The sequence below is a fragment of the Maylandia zebra genome, linkage group LG11 (genome assembly GCF_041146795.1).
Source record: "Maylandia zebra isolate NMK-2024a linkage group LG11, Mzebra_GT3a, whole genome shotgun sequence".
Taxonomy (NCBI): domain Eukaryota; kingdom Metazoa; phylum Chordata; class Actinopteri; order Cichliformes; family Cichlidae; genus Maylandia; species Maylandia zebra.
In genome coordinates this window covers 20,968,352-20,990,155 of record NC_135177.1, presented here as the reverse complement: position 1 = coordinate 20,990,155, position 21,804 = coordinate 20,968,352, and the positions used below count along the sequence as shown (strand labels likewise).

The 21,804-nt window shown below is 45.3% G+C and overlaps 1 protein-coding gene across 2 annotated transcripts; it reads right to left on the bottom strand.

The window, feature by feature from the left end:
• On the bottom strand, nucleotides 1–20,886 carry nr4a3 (nuclear receptor subfamily 4, group A, member 3). 2 transcript variants are annotated; one of them, XM_012925368.5, is made up of 9 exons: nucleotides 20,488–20,886; nucleotides 17,285–17,455; nucleotides 16,380–16,461; nucleotides 13,097–13,932; nucleotides 8,585–8,714; nucleotides 7,563–7,726; nucleotides 7,250–7,449; nucleotides 3,693–3,871; nucleotides 1–1,940 (listed from the first exon to the last, which is right to left on the bottom strand). In XM_012925368.5, the coding sequence occupies exons 3-9, from the start codon at nucleotides 16,441–16,443 to the stop codon at nucleotides 1,678–1,680; spliced, it is 1,836 nt and encodes a 611-aa protein (XP_012780822.1). In that variant the 5' UTR covers nucleotides 16,444–16,461; nucleotides 17,285–17,455; nucleotides 20,488–20,886; the 3' UTR covers nucleotides 1–1,677. The 2 variants fall into 2 exon arrangements, with proteins under 2 accessions (XP_012780822.1, XP_004541445.1); XM_004541388.6 differs by lacking the exon at nucleotides 16,380–16,461.
• Nucleotides 20,887–21,804: the final 918 nt, after the last annotated feature.

The window sequence follows — 21,804 nt, the reverse complement described above, 5'->3', positions numbered from 1 at the left end:
TCAGAATAATCAGAACTAGTTTATGATTTCAAAGTGCTGAACAGAAAATCCAGTGAACCAAAGAGAAAGAAAAAACAACAACATATCGAACAGGAAACTCTAACCAAAGAAGGACATTGAAAAAACAGCAACTTTTTTTCTCTTTTTTTGTTTCTCTTCAAAAAACAATGCACAACTCGTACCACAATATTTGAAAAAGCTAAAAACACTTCAAAATATTAGTTTTGTATATATATATATATATATATATTTATATATATTTATATCTATAGAATTTGATTTTTTTTATTTATTTTAAAACCGTCGTCATGAGGGTGTGAGTGGGTGGTGGAGGCCCTGGGGAGATTCCCATAGAGCTGCAGTCTGAGACACAAACACAGGTCGAGCTGTTTTGACAGGCTATGCCAGCTCTCGACAGCTTATAACACACCATGCATATGATCCTGGCTTGTCTAAGCGCACACACAAAGACGGTAGGCGATCATGTCCTCCACACTCACACAGCCGCCGCGATATATAAAACGATAAAGAAAAAGAGCATGAACGTGGAATGTTTCACCCCTGGACGTACAGCTGTCTGTCGAGCACCCTCCTCTCCCTGTCCCCCAGGCGAGCAGGTAGGGTGTGTGTCTGTGCTTCTAGCCCCTCTCAGGGTGTAAGTGCTTCCAAAGCCAATTTCTGTCCATGTTCATTCCTCCACACTTCTACTCGACCTATGATTTCAAACTGAGTTAATAAAACAAACAAACAAAAAAAAAAAAAAAAACCACATAGTAGAGAAAGTTCAAGTCTGGGTGACTCAGTCATCGATCGTTAGTGCACAGTATCTCCTCTGCTGTCTAAAGCAAGATGGGAGACTGTCTTTCTTTTTAGCTACTGACAGTACAGGACAAGTTTTTGTATTAAAATAATTTAGAGTTTGAAATTAGATTTCCCCTCCTCCTCCATCCCTTCCTCTTGTGGCGCGATAGCACTTAAGGAATTGCACTTGTAATTAAGAGCCCGCCTCAACAGCCACTTCCATGTGTTTATGAAACACCTGTGTCCTGCGTCGTAACATTTTGGCCCACCTACGCCTACGCCGCTCCACCTCTGACATGTCGGCACATTTCGGAACGATCACCTCCCCCTCCCCGCACTCTCTCTTTTACATCGCCACCTCTCCCAGCCCTCCTTTCTAAATGGAAGTCCTCAGACAGAACGAGCCAGGCCGAAACACAGATAAACAGTACTCATAAACGTCGGTTCTTTCTTTGTTTTTTTTGTTTTTTGTTTTTTTTGCCGAATAAGCTGCAACCCAGATGGAGCGAGGACAGTCAAAAAAAAAAAAAAAAGTCACTTTTCTCCTGTCCATCTCAGCCTCATCATCCTCCCCCCTCCTCCCAGCGTGGGGCGAAACAGGAGGACCAAATAAAAAGTGGTAAAGCGTTTGAGTAATTGTCTTTTATACAGGTGAAAAGCATTTAGCTGGTAGTCCGTTTGAGTGAAAGGCGCTCTCGTTTGGTTGTCCCCGTCGAGTCAAAAATATTAGATTGGCTCTCCGTGCGCTGCATCAGTCTTGAGAGAGAGAGAGAGTGCCTCTTCTCTCTCTTCTGGGTGTGTTTGCATGCTCCTTTGGGGAAAGGCCTTGACAGGACGTGACGTGGGTTCATTTTGCTGCATGGTTAGCCCGAGTCGTCAGTAGGGCAGAGTGTCCAGGAACCTGTCAATCAGTGGCGGAGGCGCTACCAGATCCTCCAGCTTCAGGTAGAAGATTCGCTGAAGGCCTTGGGTCCTCTGGGAACGAAGCTCTTCCCTTATACCCAAAATACGACTCAGAGAAGGAGCGGCTTTGGACGAGGAGGATGAAGGACTGCAGCCCAGGTGGTCTCTGAGACAACAGATCACTTTATTCTGCAACTCCTCAACCCGCTTTGAGTCCTTCAGACCGGGGATTTGCTCTGTAGATTCGCAAGAAAGAAAGACGGAGAAAGAGATGTTAGGAGAATAATCATTAAATGGCCAAAATAAAGTCAGTGGGGAAAAAAAATACACACACATATACATACATCAGAGCTCATTCAGCTGAAAGAGCATTAGCTACATCTTCTTTTATATTGAATTCCACCTCATTAGCCCGTATGGCTCATGTTCTTAACAGGCCTTAACCTGGCTCATTCACTACAGATCAATACTCAGTCTAATCTAATAAGCCCCCTTCTCACTGGTGTACGTCCACATGCACGGCTATATGAGCACATTTTTTATTTTATTTTTTTAAACATTTGCACAGAAAAAAAAGTCAGTGCAATTTCAGAAATTAAGACAAAGAGCAGAACAGAAGTGCTCAACAGTTAGCTGATTATGTGGCCCTGTGAGCAGCAAAATGAAATTAGAAATGCACACACTGCTGCCCATAGCAACTCCAGTGGCACTCGTACAAGGCTTAATGTGACACTAACTCATTCTGCAGAGAACAGGGTGTCCAGCCCCCCAAACACAAACACACACATACAGGCACACTACGAGCTGTGCTGCAGGGAGGCTGCCACTAAGACCCGTCTCACTTTGAGGTATCCATTATCCGAAGCTTATTTACTGTTTGTTTATGTGACTCTTTTGTTTGTTGTGTTTGCCGCTGCAGAGTCACTCCGGCCCTCCTTTCAGCGCGGCTTTCAGACCTCTCGCCACACAATTCCGCTTCCCTGTCTTTCTTCCCGCTCTCCCTACCCCTTCTTTCTCTATGAGCGTGAGCTCCCGGGGAGAGATCGATGACTGCCTTTCTGCACAGGCCACTCTGAAGCGGTCGATCGCCTGGTGGCTCTGGTGGCTCTGTCGTGGCTTTGCGCTGTGTGCTTTGCCGAGGTGGCAGAGCGCCACTGAGAACACCGCAGACGCCATTCCAGAGCCGCGCTCCACGGTGGGCTGGTCGATCAGGAACAGAGTTAAGTGCTCCCCCAGAGGGTGAGGATGGGGTTGGAGGGCTCAGACAGAAAGAGGTTGAGGAAGAGGAGGCGGCGGGGGCAGGGTGAAATAAGGAAGCTAAAAGCAGGGGGAGGGGGATTTTTTTATTTAATTTAATTCTTTTTTTTTAGCTACTGCACATTACTTTACAGCATCCAACACCCTAAAACTGTTTTAAAAAGATGAATATAAACACTTAACTGCAGACTAGTCTCTGTCGCCTGATGCATTTTACTTAAAAAACGAAATCTGCCTCGCCTGCAGCGTGTGTGCTCTCAGAGCAGGCTGCGATTCTCCTTTCATTTTTCACACATGAACACTGATTAGAGGGCCAGGTGTGTGGCAGGTGCAGCAGGTGCTTCTGGGTATCAGGTTCTTGTTTCGGGGCAGAGATGTGTGGGAACACGCATGCACATGTGTGTCTTTAAGCGTGTGTCTGACGTTAGAGGATGTGTCCACCTGATCACTGTCACACTGAATCACCAGGAGGCAAAGCTCCGGACAACAGGAAGATGCTGTGTGTGTGTGTGTGTGTGCGTGCGTGCGTGCGTGCGCGCGCGCGCGGGCGAGCGAGCGAGCGTTTTATCTGTATATTCATGTTCAGCTTAAATGATTCGCAGTGTTTATGAGGAGTGGAGAGGCGATGTTAATAACTTTGAGCACAGGTGACTATATGCAACCACAGAATTAGGACCCCTTGATTCTTGTTCCTCTCGCTAGTAAGCTCGTGATTGAAAATCTGTGGTTACCTGTGAGCAGCACAAGGGCGGCCAGGCAGGCGAAGGCAGAGGTATCCAGATTTAGGTTCTGGAGGTGAGCGGAAAATTCCTGGATGGAGTCCAGCCACTCTCCGAACCCACGAAGGCACTGGAACCTGTGCAGCACCAAGCCGTTACAGAACACTAGTTTATCCTCCGACAGCATCGATCTGAGGAACCGAGAGAAAGAGGAAGGGGGAAAAAAAAGAAGGAAATGGTGGACTGATTAGATCGCCGTTTTCCAGAGAAAACTGTATTTTCCCTCATGTATTGTAAATATAGCTTGAGATGCTGGGGCAAGGAAACAATTACAATAAAAAACAATGAGAAACCTGGCAGTGTGCGCACTCACGCAGAAACGGGACACACATCAAACACAAGCATGCAGCTGATTAAGGTTGTGTTTCCAAATTACAGCATTTTAAAACATTCCTGCGTTTCCTTGCGGCAGGGTGGGGTGAAGGGTTAGGGCAGAGGGTTGCTCTGTGTGTGCGTGTATATTTGCAGATAGATAAACTGTTATGGCTTTAATGTGCCCAGGCTGTGGTGTGCAGTGGAAACACAAGGTTTTAATAAGGAAATGAAAAGTCTTCTCAGATGTATTTAACCATCACTTACTCACGACACACAACATCCCACTTCTTTGACATCAAGCAGAGAAGGAGGGAGAGAGAGAGAGAGAGAGTGCAAGCAGAGGATGATGGAGACCTATGACTGGTCTCTATTAGTCTCTAAAATAGGAACCCGCTCTTCTTTGGAGAGCTGCAACTGTGTTTAGTTGAAGAAGGATAAACTATGAGAGATGGAAGATCTAGGGGAGAAAGTGTGTACTTGGAAAACAGATGATATTAAAGAGAGAGAGAGCAAAGAGGGGAATTAGTGTGGAAAGGGAGGAAAGCCTCAAATTGCACCCTGCACAAACTTTGGTTTGGCAGTTATGAGGATAAACTGCAACGCTATTTGTGTCTAATTAGACTCAGTTCAAAAGAGACACGCCGTTAGGCCAGACACATGCACATACATGAGAAAGCATTAACAACTAACATCAAAAACAATTAGCACCAGCGATCGGGACCAAAATATTCTTTGTACTTCCAGGAAATCACAAGAAGAGAGCACAGAGAAGAAAGTGAATAACAGGAAGAGGTTGAGAAACGATGCCCCTCACCTATTCTCACCTATTGCTGGGGAAGAACAGCAAATTTGTTTTTGATTTCGATCCCTCGTATCATCTCCTCTAGGCTGAGGTTGAAGTCCTGACTTCTTGTCAAACATCTCTCACAGAACAGATTCACCTAATTTTTCATTGCTGCACGAGGTGCGACCTTAATGTTCCGCATGTGAAACTCAAAACTTGTACTTGGCTGATCAAAGTTATATCATTGAGCACCCTTGAAGCCAGCGAAATTCATATTTTTAGATCACTCCCTGGAAGTTCTGCTCTGAACTCCTGCACCTGTGCGCCTGCGATTACACCCGGGGCCTCAGACTTGCACACAGACCACTTAACTTCTGTGTCAAACTGGCCCCACGGTCATGTTGGGGCTCATCGCTGGTGATGAAAGCTGGATCTTCTCTTATAAACAAAAAAGCAGTTTTTAGTGGAAAGGTCTGCAGCATTCAAGACCAAAGGTACCGCAGTAGACGACTGGAGGGATGATCGTCGTTTACGTTCCACATTCCCCATGTTGTGCCTCGTGAATTTGCAGGATTTGACTGTAATGCACTGAAGGCATCTGAGGGAGGAATATTCAACACAGACAACCAGACCAGCACAGTCATTGCTCACTTTTCCCCGAAATAAAATTAAAGCTGAAGTGTTTCTGATTTGATCGAGCGTGTATCACAGGGGCACAGGAGCACAATGTGATTTGAGGGACTAAAATCAACAGCATTGCTCCAGAACACCTCTTGAAGGGGAGATCGGTCAAAATTCAAAACTTTATTAAAAGTTTAGCGTCAGCAGGGTCATTTTTGGAGAATTTCGCGAACATGAGAGTGAACAGTCCTTGTCGATGCACGTTTGGTGATGTATATTAGTACCTGTTATTTCCACAACATACCGGCTGTATTTCTGTGCTTAAGTAAACACAGAGCTGACCAAATAATATCTCACAGGACCATTTCACCCGTGTGAGATAGTGCCACTGGAGCAAAAATACACAGACAGGCTGGTAGATGCGTATCTAGGCAGATGCACGCACGCACACAAGCACAGGTGGATGTCTGCCACACATTCCACTTACCCCTGACTACGCTGTCACCACGGTAATCGACCAATAACCACAGAAACTGTTAGGTAACGGGGTGCTTACAGCAATGCCGGCCCAGAAGAACGAAGCAAATTTACTCTATGCACTCTGAGCACACACTCACAAGCACACAGACGCACGCTTGAGCGAGGGTCTGCGGGGCATCTAGGTTCAGCACGGGGTCAGCGAGGAGATGCGCTGCATCCATCGCTCCCACGGAAGACAGAGAAAATAAGACAGCGCTGTGTTTGTGTGCATTTTCCTCTCTGCCGTGGGAGTTTGGCTGATTGGAAGATGAGCAGTGTGTGTCTGTGTGTGTACGTGTGTTTGAAAGAGGCCCCTATGAGTCCACCCTTTAGAGTGAGTCAGAGTCCCAGCCTGATCACCCCTCCTGCTGGGACTGTGATGGCACCGCCCATCCTCTACCCACCCTGCACCTGGACCTACGCTGGGAGGAGGACAGAAAGTTGGGATTCTACATCATCAGCGAGTGTGAGTAAGTGTGCGTGTCTCACTGTGTTGGTCTTCTGCCCTAGACGACAGCGCAGACAAAGAGATGAGCTTGTAGCCCCCCACCACCGCCACCATCTTCTACCCATAAATTTAACCAGCCGCATGCCTTGCAAGAGCAAACTGGTAACCCAGGGTAATTCTGAGGCAAAGATGGGCCGGGGCAGTCACAATGGCACCACAGGTATCCATCAGTGAGACACACACGTGCTCTCTTGCTCAAACACACACACACACATACATACATCAGGGGGCGCATGAGGTAAATGAAGCCCATTGTGTTTTTATGTCGGTCAGCTGAACTGAATATGTATTTCCTTCCATAACAGCGGCTCTTTTCAGTTACTCAGCTGACTAACTTTGAGATGGAAATTGATCTTGTCAATTCACAGTTCACAATGTTAGCACAGTTTTAGCCCGCAGAACACACACACAGATCTCTCTGTGCGTCAGATATCAGACGAGCAGAGCGGAACTCTGTGGGTGTAGCTGCTGTCATAGCTACAGACTCCATTCATAATTTGGTTCATATGGCGATTACTCAGCTCCACTCCTCCCACTCTGGAGATACACCAACACAGCAGCACACAGCTTTGCCAGCACAGTTATGCACTGTACTTTAATCGGAAAGGGTTTAAGTGCCTCTTGTTTCTGAGACGCTAAGCAAAACAAAGTTGCCCGTACAAGTGTAAGTCGGTGTGGTTCAAAAGCTTGAGAGGTGTGCATAGGAGTGGACATCCAAGTTTAAAACAGGTGTTAAAAGAGGCTCCATTTCTGCCTACTTACCTGTGAGCCAATCGCAGCACAAACAGCTCCAGGAAGGCGGAGTCTATGAGCAGGTTCTGATCGTCACGCTGAAGCTCGGAGAAGCCGGGCAGCCTCTCCGCCCAGCACCTTGTGGTCTCCATCGAGATGGTGAGTAGCCTGTAGAAGAGGTGGATGTGTTCGACGTCCGAGGAGGAGGATGGCGGGTCGGCAGCGCTGAACTGCAGATCAAGAAAAGAAGAGAAATTACTGAAATAACTTGTAAACTATCTGTATTCGAAAATAAACTAATGCATTTCTCCAGTTGAAATGAATTGTTAAGGGCATGGGTTACCTGGCTGTAGTCAAGGTCACGAGGTGTGCAGTGAGAATAAGCCCTGAGCAGAGCAGAGAGGAGGCTGAGGGGTGGAGAAGGAGGAGATGCCTCCGTCTGCAGGGGGCTCTTTGGTTTGGAAGGCAGACGACCTCTGCGCCCCTTCAAGCTGTCAGTACGCACCACTAAAACAGAGAAACACAGAAGGCAAGAGGTTTTTGAGTTGGACGTGGAAATATAAACTCTGCATGCACAGTCAAGTTCTACCCTCCAGCGGACCGGCTTGATATCAGCTTTTCATCACAGCGAAATAACGACTAAAAGGTTGGGAGAGCTCTCTGCAGGAGTGCTCCCAACATTGCCACGATCTCCACACACAGGAGGCCACGAGCCAGCAGATGGCAGTGGAGCTGTTCTGCAGGCTGCAGACGGACGTGTGTTAATGCAACACAGAGACATCCAGTATGCATTTTGTGTGGGTTTGTTTGCGTTTATGCATGTGGATATGTGGGTGGGGGTATTACAGGGTGTGAGACAGGTGACAAACCTCATGGGAATGGGGGCAGTTTGAGTGTCACGCTGATTCTACACATCATCGAAACGTGTCTGTCTGTGTGTGTGCACTATGCAGCAACAGTCAACGCATCAGATGTGGTGAACACAATGACATAACGGGAGAATCTTTGCATAAGATGGTCAGCTTTGAGGCTCTGCTAAACAACACTGAACTCAGGGGCTTTAAAGGTGGCAGGGACTAATTGGTATGATGTGTATCATACTTTCTTCCAACCACAGACAGGCGTTTCTGCATAGACAGTTGTGTGATGCTACCACAGGCTGGGCCATTACCGGCCTATTAACCACTGACTGCAGAGACGGGGGCTATGATCACTGACTGCAAGTCTGATTAGTGTTGCATTATTAGGATTAACTCTCAAGAGTCCAATGCCACCATCGGGTCACCTTTATGACACTTGCATTGAAGCAGTTGTGTGCATATGTGCTTGTTTGTGTGTGTGTGATTCAGGTGTGTGATCTCCTACCTTCCTTCACCATCCCCACGCTCAGACACTTCTGAAAGCGGCAGTACTGGCAGCGGTTGCGTCTCCTCTTGTCCACAGGACAGTTCTTACTGGCCAGACAGACATACTTGGCGTTTTTCTGCACGGTGCGCTGGAGAAAGAAGAAACAGGCATGCCGATAATCAGCCTCCAAACACAATCAACACCTAATATTTGATTTGTTTAATTCAATTTCTCTCTCTCTCTCTCTCTCTCTCTCTCTCGCTCTCTTTCCTTGCCCGTCAAAGAATGAAAGCGAAGCTCGCAGGTCAGATTTTAATTACGCGCTGAAAGGCGGCGGTGACATCAGTATAATTAGATAAAATTAATTTCCCAACAAGCCTCGCCTGCAGGAGGGACAATTTTATTAGCGCCGCAGCTGACAATAGAGATCCAGCGCGTGGCATGCGGAGGCGGGTCCCTTGAGACGGGGTAGAGTTGGGTGGGTGAGGTGGAGAGGGGTGGGGGACGAGCGGCCGCGAAAGCTGCCTGATCAGATTGTTTGTGAAGCTCGCGGGTCAGCTCGTGGCACCTTCGGGGCCTCGCGCATCGCGCCTCTCTCAATGGGCCCCGCGGGAGCTGTTTTCTCCTCCGCTGGCTCGCGCGATTATTACTGACCTTATTAAAATGAAATCAGAAACGGGCCACGTGGGAGGGAGTGGAGAGGGGGCTCAGCGAATACAGGGAGGACAATAAGTGAGATTGTAGTGCGCGCGCATCTATGGGGCCAATCCTGCGCGCTCGTGACCGCGTATTGAAGGCAATACTTTGAACGGACCGTCCCAGTAAAAGCACGAAGTTCTTCACTCGCAGCACGAACAGACCGCAGACCGACATTATCAGTTCCAATGAGGCCCGAAGGCTCCACGCTGCCCGTGTCTGACAGGAGATTAAACTCGGGGGTGAACCTGCGATGACAACACCGTAAAACCCCCACAAATACTCACTTTACCACCGCGTTTACCCGCTGTGACTCCAGCACTCCACTCAGGCAGCGCCTATAACTGAACTGTAATTTACACATAACGGAAGTGCCACGGCTTCTTTAACGCTTCTAAAACACATCAAAACAAATAAATCCAATTAGGAACCCCTCGCGCCGCACATGCCCGTCCCCCCCAGGAGACCAATAACACACCAATTATTCCATATGCTTAGGCGCGAGTGCGGAACCGACGCGTAATGGGCGCCAGTGCCGGATGAGAGTCGTTGCCATGGCACCGCAGATCGCTGTGAATGTCTCCTTTCATCCCTTCAATGGTCGGCGACCCGTGCGCGCGAGGATAAGTAAGTTATGGTCATTAATGTGGTCGAGAAAGGGGGGTGGGGGATGCATCCAGTTAGATGGTGTCCGAATTAAACATGAGGAAGGCTGAATGACGCACAAGTCTTCCGTGCGCAAACTTTTATTTACACTTTTAAAGAGGTTCGGAGTCATTTACGCGATTTTTCCCGATACTAACCAACAGTAAAGCCCACGCGAACACGCCCGGAGCGTGTTCTAAAGATAACTGTGACTCTTTTTTGTGTTTTCCTCTCTGAAACTTTAAAATCTCCGGTTTCCCTGGCGGTGTGCTGGGCGGTGCGCATAAAGGTGAAAGTGGAGTAGTCTATAAGCTAAGTTAACCCTGCTGTTTGTTCAAGGAGGAAATTCTTCAGTGACCTCAGGCTTAATTTAGATGTCTGTTTCCAAGAAAAGCCTGAGTTTGCAATCATCAATTAAGGGCGCGATAAATTAAGCTCTCATGAGCGAGCGCTGGCCCTTTCTCTTCTCTGTCTGTCTGTTATCATCTGTGTGTCTGCGTTTGTGTGTGTGTGTTGGTTGGGGCTCTTGTGACTTTGCTTTCTAATAATCAGCAAAAACGATGACTGGAGTCACTATCAAAGCTTCAAAGCTATAACTAGTCTCTGATGTGATGTGTAAATATACATACATATATATGTGTGTGTATGTGTGTAGTACACTTTGTTCTAGTTCAATTAATTTAATCTTCCCTGTCATTTTTCCTCGTGTTTACCCCAAATTTCATTAAAATAACAAGTTTAAATGTACTTCGCACCAGGCCATATTGTTTCTGTGGGCAGGAACTGGATTAAAGTGAAAAAGTTTCAGTTAGATGTTGAGTCAGAATTGAGGAATGAGTGGTGTGCACTGAAAGCACATTCACAATTGAAAGTATTCTGACAGGAGTGCAGATACTATGGCTGTTGTAGGGGCCAGACAGAGGCGTGCAGAGACAGATTCTTGACATGTAACATGTACTAATAGCCTCGGCTTAAATTAAAAGCCTTGAGGGACTTTGCCCTCTCCAACCCATCTTAAATCCCAACCCCCCTCTGGTTGCTTCCGACCGCTGATTCTCAGTTTCTGCCATCAAAAAAGTGCAAAAACACATGTAGACATCTGTATCCGTGAGCTGACTTTACTGTTTTTATAACTCTAAAATCCTACACACTGGGTTTATATGATCAGCTTACACGTTTCCGAGCTTGTTTTTCCAATTATCTTCACCAGCACACGGATGCTTACCATAATTTCTAGGACTAACATACCAAGCAAGCCCTGGAAAACTAAAACAGTGTGTAGCAGGTCTAAAACAGCTCACCGGTTGGTTAGTACAGTGGGTGCATGGAAACAGGGGACTTTAATGTTCTTTTTTTTGATAACATAATGTATTATACTAACAGTTGGAATAGTTTTTTATTTTATTTTAAAAATTGAAATACTGAATAGGTTCACTAAATTAATGGAAACCCGTGAATGGAACACATTATTCAAAATAATAAACATGCCCAAAAAAAAAAAAAAACAACAACCCTGACTTGTTTAAGAGCTAAAATTAATTCACGGGGAAAATGTGCTTCAAATTGCACTAATGAAATAATAATTTACAGCAAGCCTCTACAACGGTTTAATGCCTAATAACTATTCATGGATAATTAAATATAATCAGGAAAATATTTTTCGGGCACAATAAAACCATCAGGATAATGGAGGTGATGTGCCTGAGAATATGTGAACAAGGAGCAGGTGTGTGTGAGACACACGATTTAGTTTCTGCTGCTGCCGCTGCATCCTGGATTCACGGGGTAACAGTGTGAAAAAAACACATGTTACAGTATGTTTTTCTATATGTGTGGTTGCCTGCATATGTTGCGTGAGGCGGGGATGGCTCGCTGCATCTGCATATGTGTGTGTATGTGTGTGTGTGTGTGTGTGAGGGAGTGTAAAGGAAACATAGCGAGGTTTGACAGGCTTTGTGGCTGCGGAGGGAACACTGCAGCGAGCAGACAGCCCGCAGCCTGCTGCCACCAGACGCTGCTTTCATTAATTACTAAATAAAAACAAATTGTGAAACTAATTGAAAGGAAGGATAATTCATTTCCACCTACCAGAGGCATTATTCAATTACCTCGGTGTGTGCACCCTCCTTCTTGCTGTCTCTTAATTTTAACTCTCATCTCGTGCAGCCAATAGAATGCTTAACAAGTGTGCCGGAAAATGTTTTAATTCAAAAACTGTGCAAATGAATTACTCCACTGTCACCGAGTGCGAGTTCACTGTAATTCCAAGTGATGTGCCACTAAGCCTCAAATATATATGTATACACGCACATGCACAGCAATATAATATCTCGCTTGTCACGTCTGTTGTATTTTATGACTTGCAGCATGAGGAAAATGGAAAATGAGTCTGACTAAAAACCGGCTCTTGGATTGTGTTAAACTGTGTTGTCAGCGCGTTAGCACGTGCGGCAACATGGGATGTGAGACAACAGGTTCAGAAGTGTTAGGTTGAATCACTTGAGGGACCAAATTTCAAACAGATTCATATCGGGTTGAGCATTATGCAAGAGAATTGTGGTCAAATTCGTGGCCGCCAATTGACTAAAAACACGCCGTCAGAAAACTGATTTCAAGAAGGATTCCTTCACCATTACGTGCTCGCACACCGCGTTATTTCTGAGTATCTGAGCTCCTGAACACAGCTGTTATTTTGGAGAGAATATATGTTTTTATCATCCTGTGTTCTCATGCAAGCAATCACAAACACACACGCACACATTTACACAGAGCCAGTGCTTATGCACACTTTGCCCACTTGGTTGCTGGGAGAAACGACCCCTGTGGGTGTGTTGTGCTTTCGCAATGACTCTAAAGACGATTTAGAGAGTACAGAGAAGGGTGTAGAGTGGGAGCAAGGCAAATGCTAGCAAACTGCTCCGACTTAAATACGTCAGTCAGCTTGCAGCCAGTTTACAGATTCTGGCAGAGATTTTAAAGATGGAAAGTCTGTTATGAATGTGAGAGGTTAGAAACAAGAAGGAATACTTCAAAAGATGCAGAGGGGTACAAATGAGGGACAGGTGCGTGATGTCTTATTAGAAACCACAAGACTCAGAAGTACAAGAAAACAAAAGAAAACCAAAGACCAGAACGGTTGAAACTAGAGGAAGACTTTAATAATAGCTGTGGGTTGTTGTTTTTTTTTACCTTGAAGAAGCCTTTGCAGCCCTCACATGTGCGTACGCCGTAGTGCTGGCAAGCCGCATTGTCTCCACACACCGCGCAGGTTCCCTCTCCCTGTGGGCCACGCGGGGGTGGAGAGGGCAAGCTGTCTGCTAGTAGAGGGCCACAAGGTCCAAGTGCCAGGGAGCGAAAGGCGAGGCTGCTGCTCCCTGCTCCGCGGTGCAGCTGGTACAGAGGCTGCTCCAGGGGTGGGACGTGAGGATGGGAAACTGATGAGGAGGAGGAAGAGGAGGAAGAAGAGGTGCGAACCAGCCCTCCTCCCAGGCTATCATAACCGCCGACGCTGCCTCCACTGTGGGGCGGTGAATGCTGGTAGAAGTGCGGAAAACGGGGGGACTTGAGGGGGCCGGTCTCCAGGCTGGAAGGTAGAGAGTGAGGGTGAGAAGGAGCCAGGGGGTGCTCCTCCCCCCACAGGAAGGAGGTGCCCGGCTGGGGTGGCAGAGACGGGGTGGTCGGAGTGGAAGGGGGAGACTGTTTAAAGTACATGGTGGAGGAGGACATGGCCTCCAGGGGTGGGGCAGTTGGGTAGCTCTCCTCCTCCTTTTTGATGGTGGGCCTGTGCGTGGGCATCTGGTAGAGGCACGAGGACTTAGGCTCGTAGCTTCCGTCCACAAAGACATTGAAGCTTGGGAGAGAGGTGGTGGCAGCTGCAGAGATCTCACCCCCACCCAGGTCCAGCTTGGTGTAGTCGGGGGTCATGAGGTCAGAGCTGTAGCTTTCAGTCTGGTAGCTGAAGGACTGGCCAGAGTAGGCTGAGCCTGGAGGGGCCGGCCCGTACTGAGCCTGCACACAGGGCATATCTGTCGGAGGAAACAGAGCACACACGCAGGTTAGAGCTGCGTGGCACATCAGACCACATGTATCCCAAAAGCTTCACATTCCCATGTTAGTAGGGCACAGCTATATAGCAACAATCACTGGGCAGAGAAGAAGAATTTATGACATTTTACAAACAGTGATTTAATCAGAGAAGCAGGGCTTCATGTTCAGTAAATCTGCAGGATACAGGCAGACTCTATTGGATGCACATGCACACAGTGGTAACACTAAACAGGGTCAACCATTAAAAAATAAAAAAAAGAAAGAAACAAAAACAATCTGCACAGCTCTATTGGAACAGGCAGTTTGCAGAGTGTTATAAAAGTTTTTCTTTCAATGAAGAGGCTGTGAAAAGCTTTAACCAAATCTTTCCATTTGATGCAATTTACACCCATTTCTGCTGTTAACACTTCTTGCACTTGCACTGAGTAAGTACAGCAAAAAAAGGGAAAAAAAACCCTGAATACTGAAACACACACACACAAAACTTCGAACATTGCTGATTTTCCTAGTTAGTCAAGTTAGGGAAGCTGCAGTTGATGATCCTGAAGCTCAAATACAAGAATCTGTATGTGTGTGTATTCTGGTTAGTCAGATGGAAAAGCAGATGAGATAACATTAAATAATAATGGAACCCCATGGTGGTGCTGGATGCTTGCTGCACAGACCCTTCACACACACGCGTGCACGCACACCCTCTCATGCACACGCACACTGAGATAAAGACGGACACGCAGACACAGATATTTCCTCTAACTGCTGCAGACGCCAGTCGACATGTCTTCACTTTCCCCCCTTGATTTAATTCTGCTACAGCAACAGGCCACCAGCTCATCGTTTCTCTGTGTGTGTGTTTGTGTGTGGACTATATGGTCTTATCAAAACTCTTACGTAATATACAACGCCTGCGTTTGCGTGCGTCTGCACGTGTGTGTGTGTGTGTGTGTGTGCATAATAATAATCAGTCATGAGTGTCAGCGCAGGCAGGGTTTTGTGGTGTTTGCTCGTCTCTCCCGAGCAGGGAACTGTCAACACTGCGCTGCTCCCATTGACGCCCAGCATGCGCGCGCTCTGCCGTAATCGCCCCCTTTCCCTGTACGTCATGTTTGTCTAGTCAAATACGGGATATATCGGTCCTGCAGTTGTTAAAGCGTTCACAAATACCTCCGCCAAAGCGGTCTCACCTGAACTTTTATCTATTTATAAAGCAAGAAAAAAAAGGAAAATAGTCCTGATTTTATATATATATATATATATATATATATATATATATATATATATATATATATATATATATATATATATATGTATTGAGATAAATAAAATTTTTTAAAATTCTTTGCTATAAATATTTTTTCTTTGAAATAATTCTTATTAATTTTTATATTAACCATTAAATATGCAAGCATAGTGTATCAGCAGGCTCATTAAGCCGCTACATTTCTTTCCTTCTTTTTATTTTAATTGAGGATATGAGTCAAGCTGTAGGCATACGTGTGCTTGACGTCATCAAGATTTTTTTTCTTCTTCTGCGAGTGACCAGCTCTTCAACCCACGTGGAAAAACACACATGCAGCATTAAGGGCGTCACGGGGCCTTTCTGGGCTATACCTAAAGACCTTTTTTAAAAAACTGATTATGCATCAGAGGAGGAAGAGAACCAGAGAAAGAAAAAACAAACTGAAAAAAGGAGAGTACAGTGGTAAAGGTTGCGGCTCTCTGTGTTGTGTCAGTAGGTCAAGCCTCAGATTAGGGGCCATCAGTGTAGAAATGTGTGCAAGACTTACTGCACGTGGCACATGCACATGTTTATATTTAAATATGGTAAATTTCTGGTTTTTCTGTGAAGAGATGAAAGAATGAGAGAGAAAAGGGTAGGAAGGCTACAAAGTAGTGTGATGTTTGTCTGTCGGGTGAGTAAAGAAATTCCTTCTGGTACACACACACCACCACCACCACCACGTGTGTTCATCTGCTTATAATGTTCACGATGTCAACATGGACTTGTATATGTTCATTCTACCAAAAGCATACACCCTTATCCTGAAAACCTGTAAAACCACTTGTCTCTGCGAGTGTCTCACCGTCTTCGTTACTTGACTTTTGTTGGCGTGTCTAACCTTCACTCACACACCCATGCTTACAAACTTGCATCCTCTTTTACACACTCACCACAAGTGCAAATAGAGATCCATCACCGGAGCTTCTTAGTTGTTAATGTCACCAAAGCAAGTCAGTGTAGGGGATTCTCAAAAGTCCAATACCACCATCGGGTCGCCTTTATGACACTTGCATTGAAGCAGTTGTGTGCATATGTGTCTGTTTGTGTGTGTGTGTGTGTGTGTGTGCAAGCAAGAGGACAGACAACCCAAGCAGAGTCAGACATAGGTGGTGCAGCATAGTGAGGCAAAGGGAAACAGTCTCTAACCTCGAGGTGTGCATTTCAACTGGACAAACTGCAGCTGTTCCAATAACTGAGTGCGCTTGTTCATTGTCAGAATGCCATAGATCTAACAAATGAAAACATGAAGGTGCAGACATAAATTACAAAAACACAGATTTTCTTTATATCAATAAACTATAAAACATTTTCGGGGAGTCAGCGTCCCACAGCGTAGAGTGATTTTTACTTTTTTCCCTTTACACTGTGCACACAAAAATAACAAAAAAACAAAACACAAAGCACAGAGACACACTTACACAACCAGTTACTTCAGGGTATACAGTGTAGTTTCTATATTGAATTACAATGGACAAAATTGTGTGTGTGTGATTGTATTATATATAAATATATATATGATTCACATTTCGCCTCCAGGTTTTGGATATAGGTGTGCCTGGCCTCAGAATTGTCTTATCTTAATGACTGAAATGTCAGCTCACTTGCCAGACAAAATCAACCCACACACATACACATGGGCTCACGACTGCAGCACAAACAAAAGATCACCAGAACATTGAGGAAACTTCAACTCATATTTTGACCTTTAACAGGAGTAAAAGAGCATAAATATACACATAAATAAAACGACTGCCTATACCAGCTGATATTCAGATCTAACCCCTGTGTTTTAAACTACTAAATAAAAATTATATATATGTATTTAAATATTTTTTTTTCAATTTTTGGGAATGTTGTTTTTTTCTTTTCCCCCCACAATAAAACAATCACCCGACTCATATCACCAAGCACTCCACAACAGCAACACGAAATGAAAGTGTCAGAGCCGCTGCACTCGTTACAAAAGCATCAGATGAGAAAGAGATTAAAAAAGAAAGAAAGAAAAAAGGGTAAGATGAAAGTGAAGACAGACTGAGCGCTTGTTTCTGTACCTGGTGAAAGAGCCTCGCGCTGAATGGTGCTGGGTGTCCGGGATTTAGGGGTGGCGTGGCTGCGGCCGGGGCAGGGCTCCTGGAGCGGGGAGGGCTCGGCGGGCGTCGCTAAGGAAGTGTCCGACCGCCGGGGCTCCGAGCTCGGCTGGGCGCGCTCTTCCGAACCTGTGCCTGGGTGAGACATGGCTGTGTTAAAGCCAGTGGCAGGCTGAATAATCAGGTAAGTGCCTCAAACGCTCGTAAAGACTTAAAAAAAAAAAAGATTACTCAAAGAGAAGCGAAAATTTATTTCTTTTTTTTTCTCCCTCAAGAATGGAGACCTTTGTTTAAATTGCTTCCACAAACTTCAGCAAATTCAAATTCGGTGTTCAAAATTTCCTCACACTTTTAGAAAAAAATCGGACAGAGAAACATTTTTGTACAATTTAAAGACAACCAGCAAAGCTTTCGTTTCATCTCAAAAGCAAATCGTTATTGGCACAAAAATCTCATCTGAGAGAATCAGTCAGTTTATCGGGTTTAAAAGCAGTAGAAAGAGATAACAGGGGATGTAAAGCACTGCGCTGAGACGGCGCAAATTCAAATAACTACCAGTGCACACGCTGGAAGGCAAATTAGGGATAAGATTTAGACTTTTACATCCAACATAGGGCAATTCTGACAATAAATATGTCACTGAGTGCATCCTACAAAGAGAACCACAACTGAGGACTTTGGGTTCATTTCAAAACTTTGCCTACGTGGGCGACAGGTTTCATTTTAGCACTAACGTCTTCGCCGTTATTATTATTATTATTATTACTATTATTATAATTACTGCCTAATAGATATTTTGCACCGTAAAACAGAAATTCCACCAGTCAACAAACTATGCACGACTTCTGAAACAAAATAATAATAATGGAAAAAAAAAATCATAATACAGACCTACAAAAGTGACAACTTTTATAAAAGCAGCTTGCGCCAGTGCCTCCGGGCCATCGCTTTTCTTGCCTCTGATCACCGCCGCATTCGCCTGCTCAGGGTTCATCCAGAGGGGAGAGAGAAATCTAGAAAACTGTGAGTCGGACCTGAAACCAGACCAGCGGGCTCCCGTGCGCCGTGCGCCTCCGACTCCCTCTCACTGCAGCAGGGTGCACCGTGGCCGGAGGATTTCAAGGCCCAGAGCGCCCCCTTTCTGTAACACACTCCTATATACTCTATCTCTCTCTCACTGTGGCTCTCTCTCCGCCACACATAGACCCCCTCTATGAGACGGTCAAGTTGAGAAGACCACGCAGTCTCCCTGTGTGTATCGCAAAACAGCTTGGTGACAACCCACAACCCTCATACGGATCAAGACTAGGAGCACCTGCAGCTTCATGTCAGTAGCCACTTTTCACCAAACTTTAAACCACTTCTCAAAGGATTTACTGGACACCCACGAACCCCCTGTCGGTGGTTCTTTTGTCGGAATATGGCTCTTATATAGATGTAATCCCTCCCAACAGCCCCCAAATAGGTTGGAATAAACAAAAAAGCACAAACCAGAGTAAACAGACAAGTCAAGCTGTATAACATTTATTTGATTAGGGCTGATTTGGAACAGTTAAGCCATTATTCAATTGTGTATGGAGCCATTTGAGCACTGAGAGAAAAAAAGAGACATCTTTAGGCCTGAAAAATGATTTTGTTACAGTAACAGCACAAATGGGAGTCAATTTGAAATAAGCTGAAGTCATCTCATTCTTACATAAAGTTGTGAAGCTAAACCCGTAACTGATAAATACGCTCTAATCAGAGCCTCCGAGGGGAGTTAAAGAGATGAAGATGAAGTGTTTTTACTTCAAACAAACTTATTTTTGTACAAAGTGAGACATTCTGCCTTTTTCTAACTTTTTTTTTTAATGAACCCGCGGTCTCCCCCTACTTTATTCTCAGACCGAGCCGGCCGGTGGGGCTCTGGCCCTGCGCGCACCGGTAACCAAGAGAACGACAAAAGAGCTGTAAAGCACGCGCCCCGGAGCGCCGGTAGCCCCCGGTAGCCCCCTCGCACCAATAACCCCGGACAGCGCGAGGCTTCCAGCAAACAGAAACAGAGAAAAGAAAGGACATAAAGGAGAGAGCAGAGAAATATGCGAGTAGCCTAGCCTACTGTAAATCAGCCCTGAGTGGGAGCCTGTCACTGGAGCCTGCGTGCGCGCGTTCGTGCGTGTATGCGTAAACCTGAGTGTGTGTGAGGGAACTGAGGGGGGGAAAGAAGGTAAAACCAGCAACTTACTTAAGTACCTCAACCCGGTGTTGTCAGCTTATTATTATAAACTATGTGACTGGCCAAGAGGCACGATAGCTGCTGGAGCATGCTTCGCGGTGGGCTTCAGAAATGTTGTTGTGGCTTTATGGTTGAGGGTGTTTTTCCTGCGATACATGGCTCATGAAATTCGGAGGCAATTTGAGTACCAGTGTATCTTGGGCCAGTTTTATTATATACGGGTTAATGGTAACTGTACGCTCACTCCATGTTACTGAAGGTTAAATCATAGCGCAGTCCGGCACCGACAGCCGAGCGATATCTAAACTCAAACACACCCACAACCTCACAAACACGCACTTACACACATCTATGTATATAAATACATTTTATAAAAAGACACCACCCCCTCAAAAAATTAAAAATTAAAAAAAGAAAAAAAAAAACTCCGATAAGACACCCCCCCCCCCCCCCCCACACACACACACAAAACCCAAACACACCATGGCTTGAAATGAAAGAGCATTAAGTCTCCTCTCCGAGCTCCTGCCTGAATGTAGGTTACACCGCTCTTCACTCAGACCATTTGTGCGTCCGACTCCACTATTCATTGTGAGAGTGAGAGGCATCTCATTTCCATGACAACCGGAAAGGATACGATACCTTCTCCAGCGCAAATTAAATTCAGAGTTCAGCCTCATTCGCCGTAGGAGAACCCACACATAGGCACAGACCAACAAACATGACCGGCAACACGCGTGTGCCGGTGGCTGACGTGAGCAGCAACAGGTTAGGCACACAAAGTTGGGCAGCACGCGCACAGATGATGTTAGAGTAGTAAATCCATCATGGCTTTTGATATAGGTGGCGAAAAATTAAATACGTAAAGCTGAGGGTTATCTTCTTTCGGCGTGTTTCCGCCAAGATGTGAGGCAGAGCTTTACAGATTCATTCATTCATTCAGTTTACTTACTTGTTTGCTGTAGCGGTTCCGTCTTTACATGTAGTGGGCTAATAACTTCGCGTGAAGTATCCGTTTTCCATCCAGAACAACCGCAAAGAGATAAAAATAATGACAGGAAAGAAAAATAATAATAAAAACACTCTTAGTGATCTCGGAGAGGCGCTGGATTCGTCGGCATTAGAAAAAGAAAAGGAAAAAAAGTTCCGTTCCTTCCACTTACTTTTTCTAAAGTATAAAAAGTAGAAAATGAAATAAAAAAGAAATCATCAAACTCCCGAGTGGCTCTAAGGAGCGAGTCTGCGTCCGTCCCCGTGCTGCTGAGTGTGTCAGTGCTGATGGGTGCTTTGCAAAGTGTGCTCTTGTAACGCGCGTTTGTTTATGTGCGCCGTCTGAGGGGAGAAAGTCAAATAGTGCATTTATGTGGGCTCTGCCTCCACACAGAGCTCTTGGTATGCGCTACGTCAATGTGACGCCATGGGAGAGGTGACGTCACCCAGTGTAGAGCTCCCTCTCTCTCTCTCCGTACAGTACAAGACACATAAGCCCCGTGTGCCGTGCCAAGGAAAGAGAGAGCGAGAGGGGTGGAGAGAGAATCTGAGAGAGCCAGAGAGCGAGGCGGTTGGTTTGATGGTTGCAGGAGAGGAAGCCGAGGGGGATCCGGCGGGCGAGCCTGCACCACTAGCAGGAACTGTAAAGAGGCTGTTCTTCTAGATTACTTAATCAACAAAGTATAAAGTAAACACAAAACCTTAAAAAATGCAAACAAATATTAATAAAATAGATTTTAAATTTAGGTTCATCATCAAAATATCCTATTTCTCTTTCTGCAAACACAGCATATTAATAAAGGTAACAATAATATTAGTCATGAGCATGTTTTCCCATACAGAACACATGCTGGGATGTATCTAAATATTTCCAATCAACTACCTGGTGATACTTGTGCTCCATTACTTTTCAGAAGCATGTTTTAACCCATTGTACACATCTATCCACAAGTAAACTTTAATCAAACATGTCAAAAGCAGCATTTCTCCGTGTAATGGAGCTCTTTTAAGGTGTGTTTCCAGAAGGGATTGTATGAAGATTATAATATCATTATAAACCACCATAAAAGCACACTTGCATAATTTTGGTGCCTTTTTAACGTGCTCCGAACAGATTTTTACCTGAAATTGCAGATGAACCTGTAAATGAAGGGCCTCAGAAAGGACTTTTTTTTTTTTTTTTATCTTAGGTAAAGTCATTTGCTTATTTATTTGTTGTACAGAGCAGATTTTAAAACAACAAACCAAAACAACAGTTGACCCAAAGTGCTTTACAGGA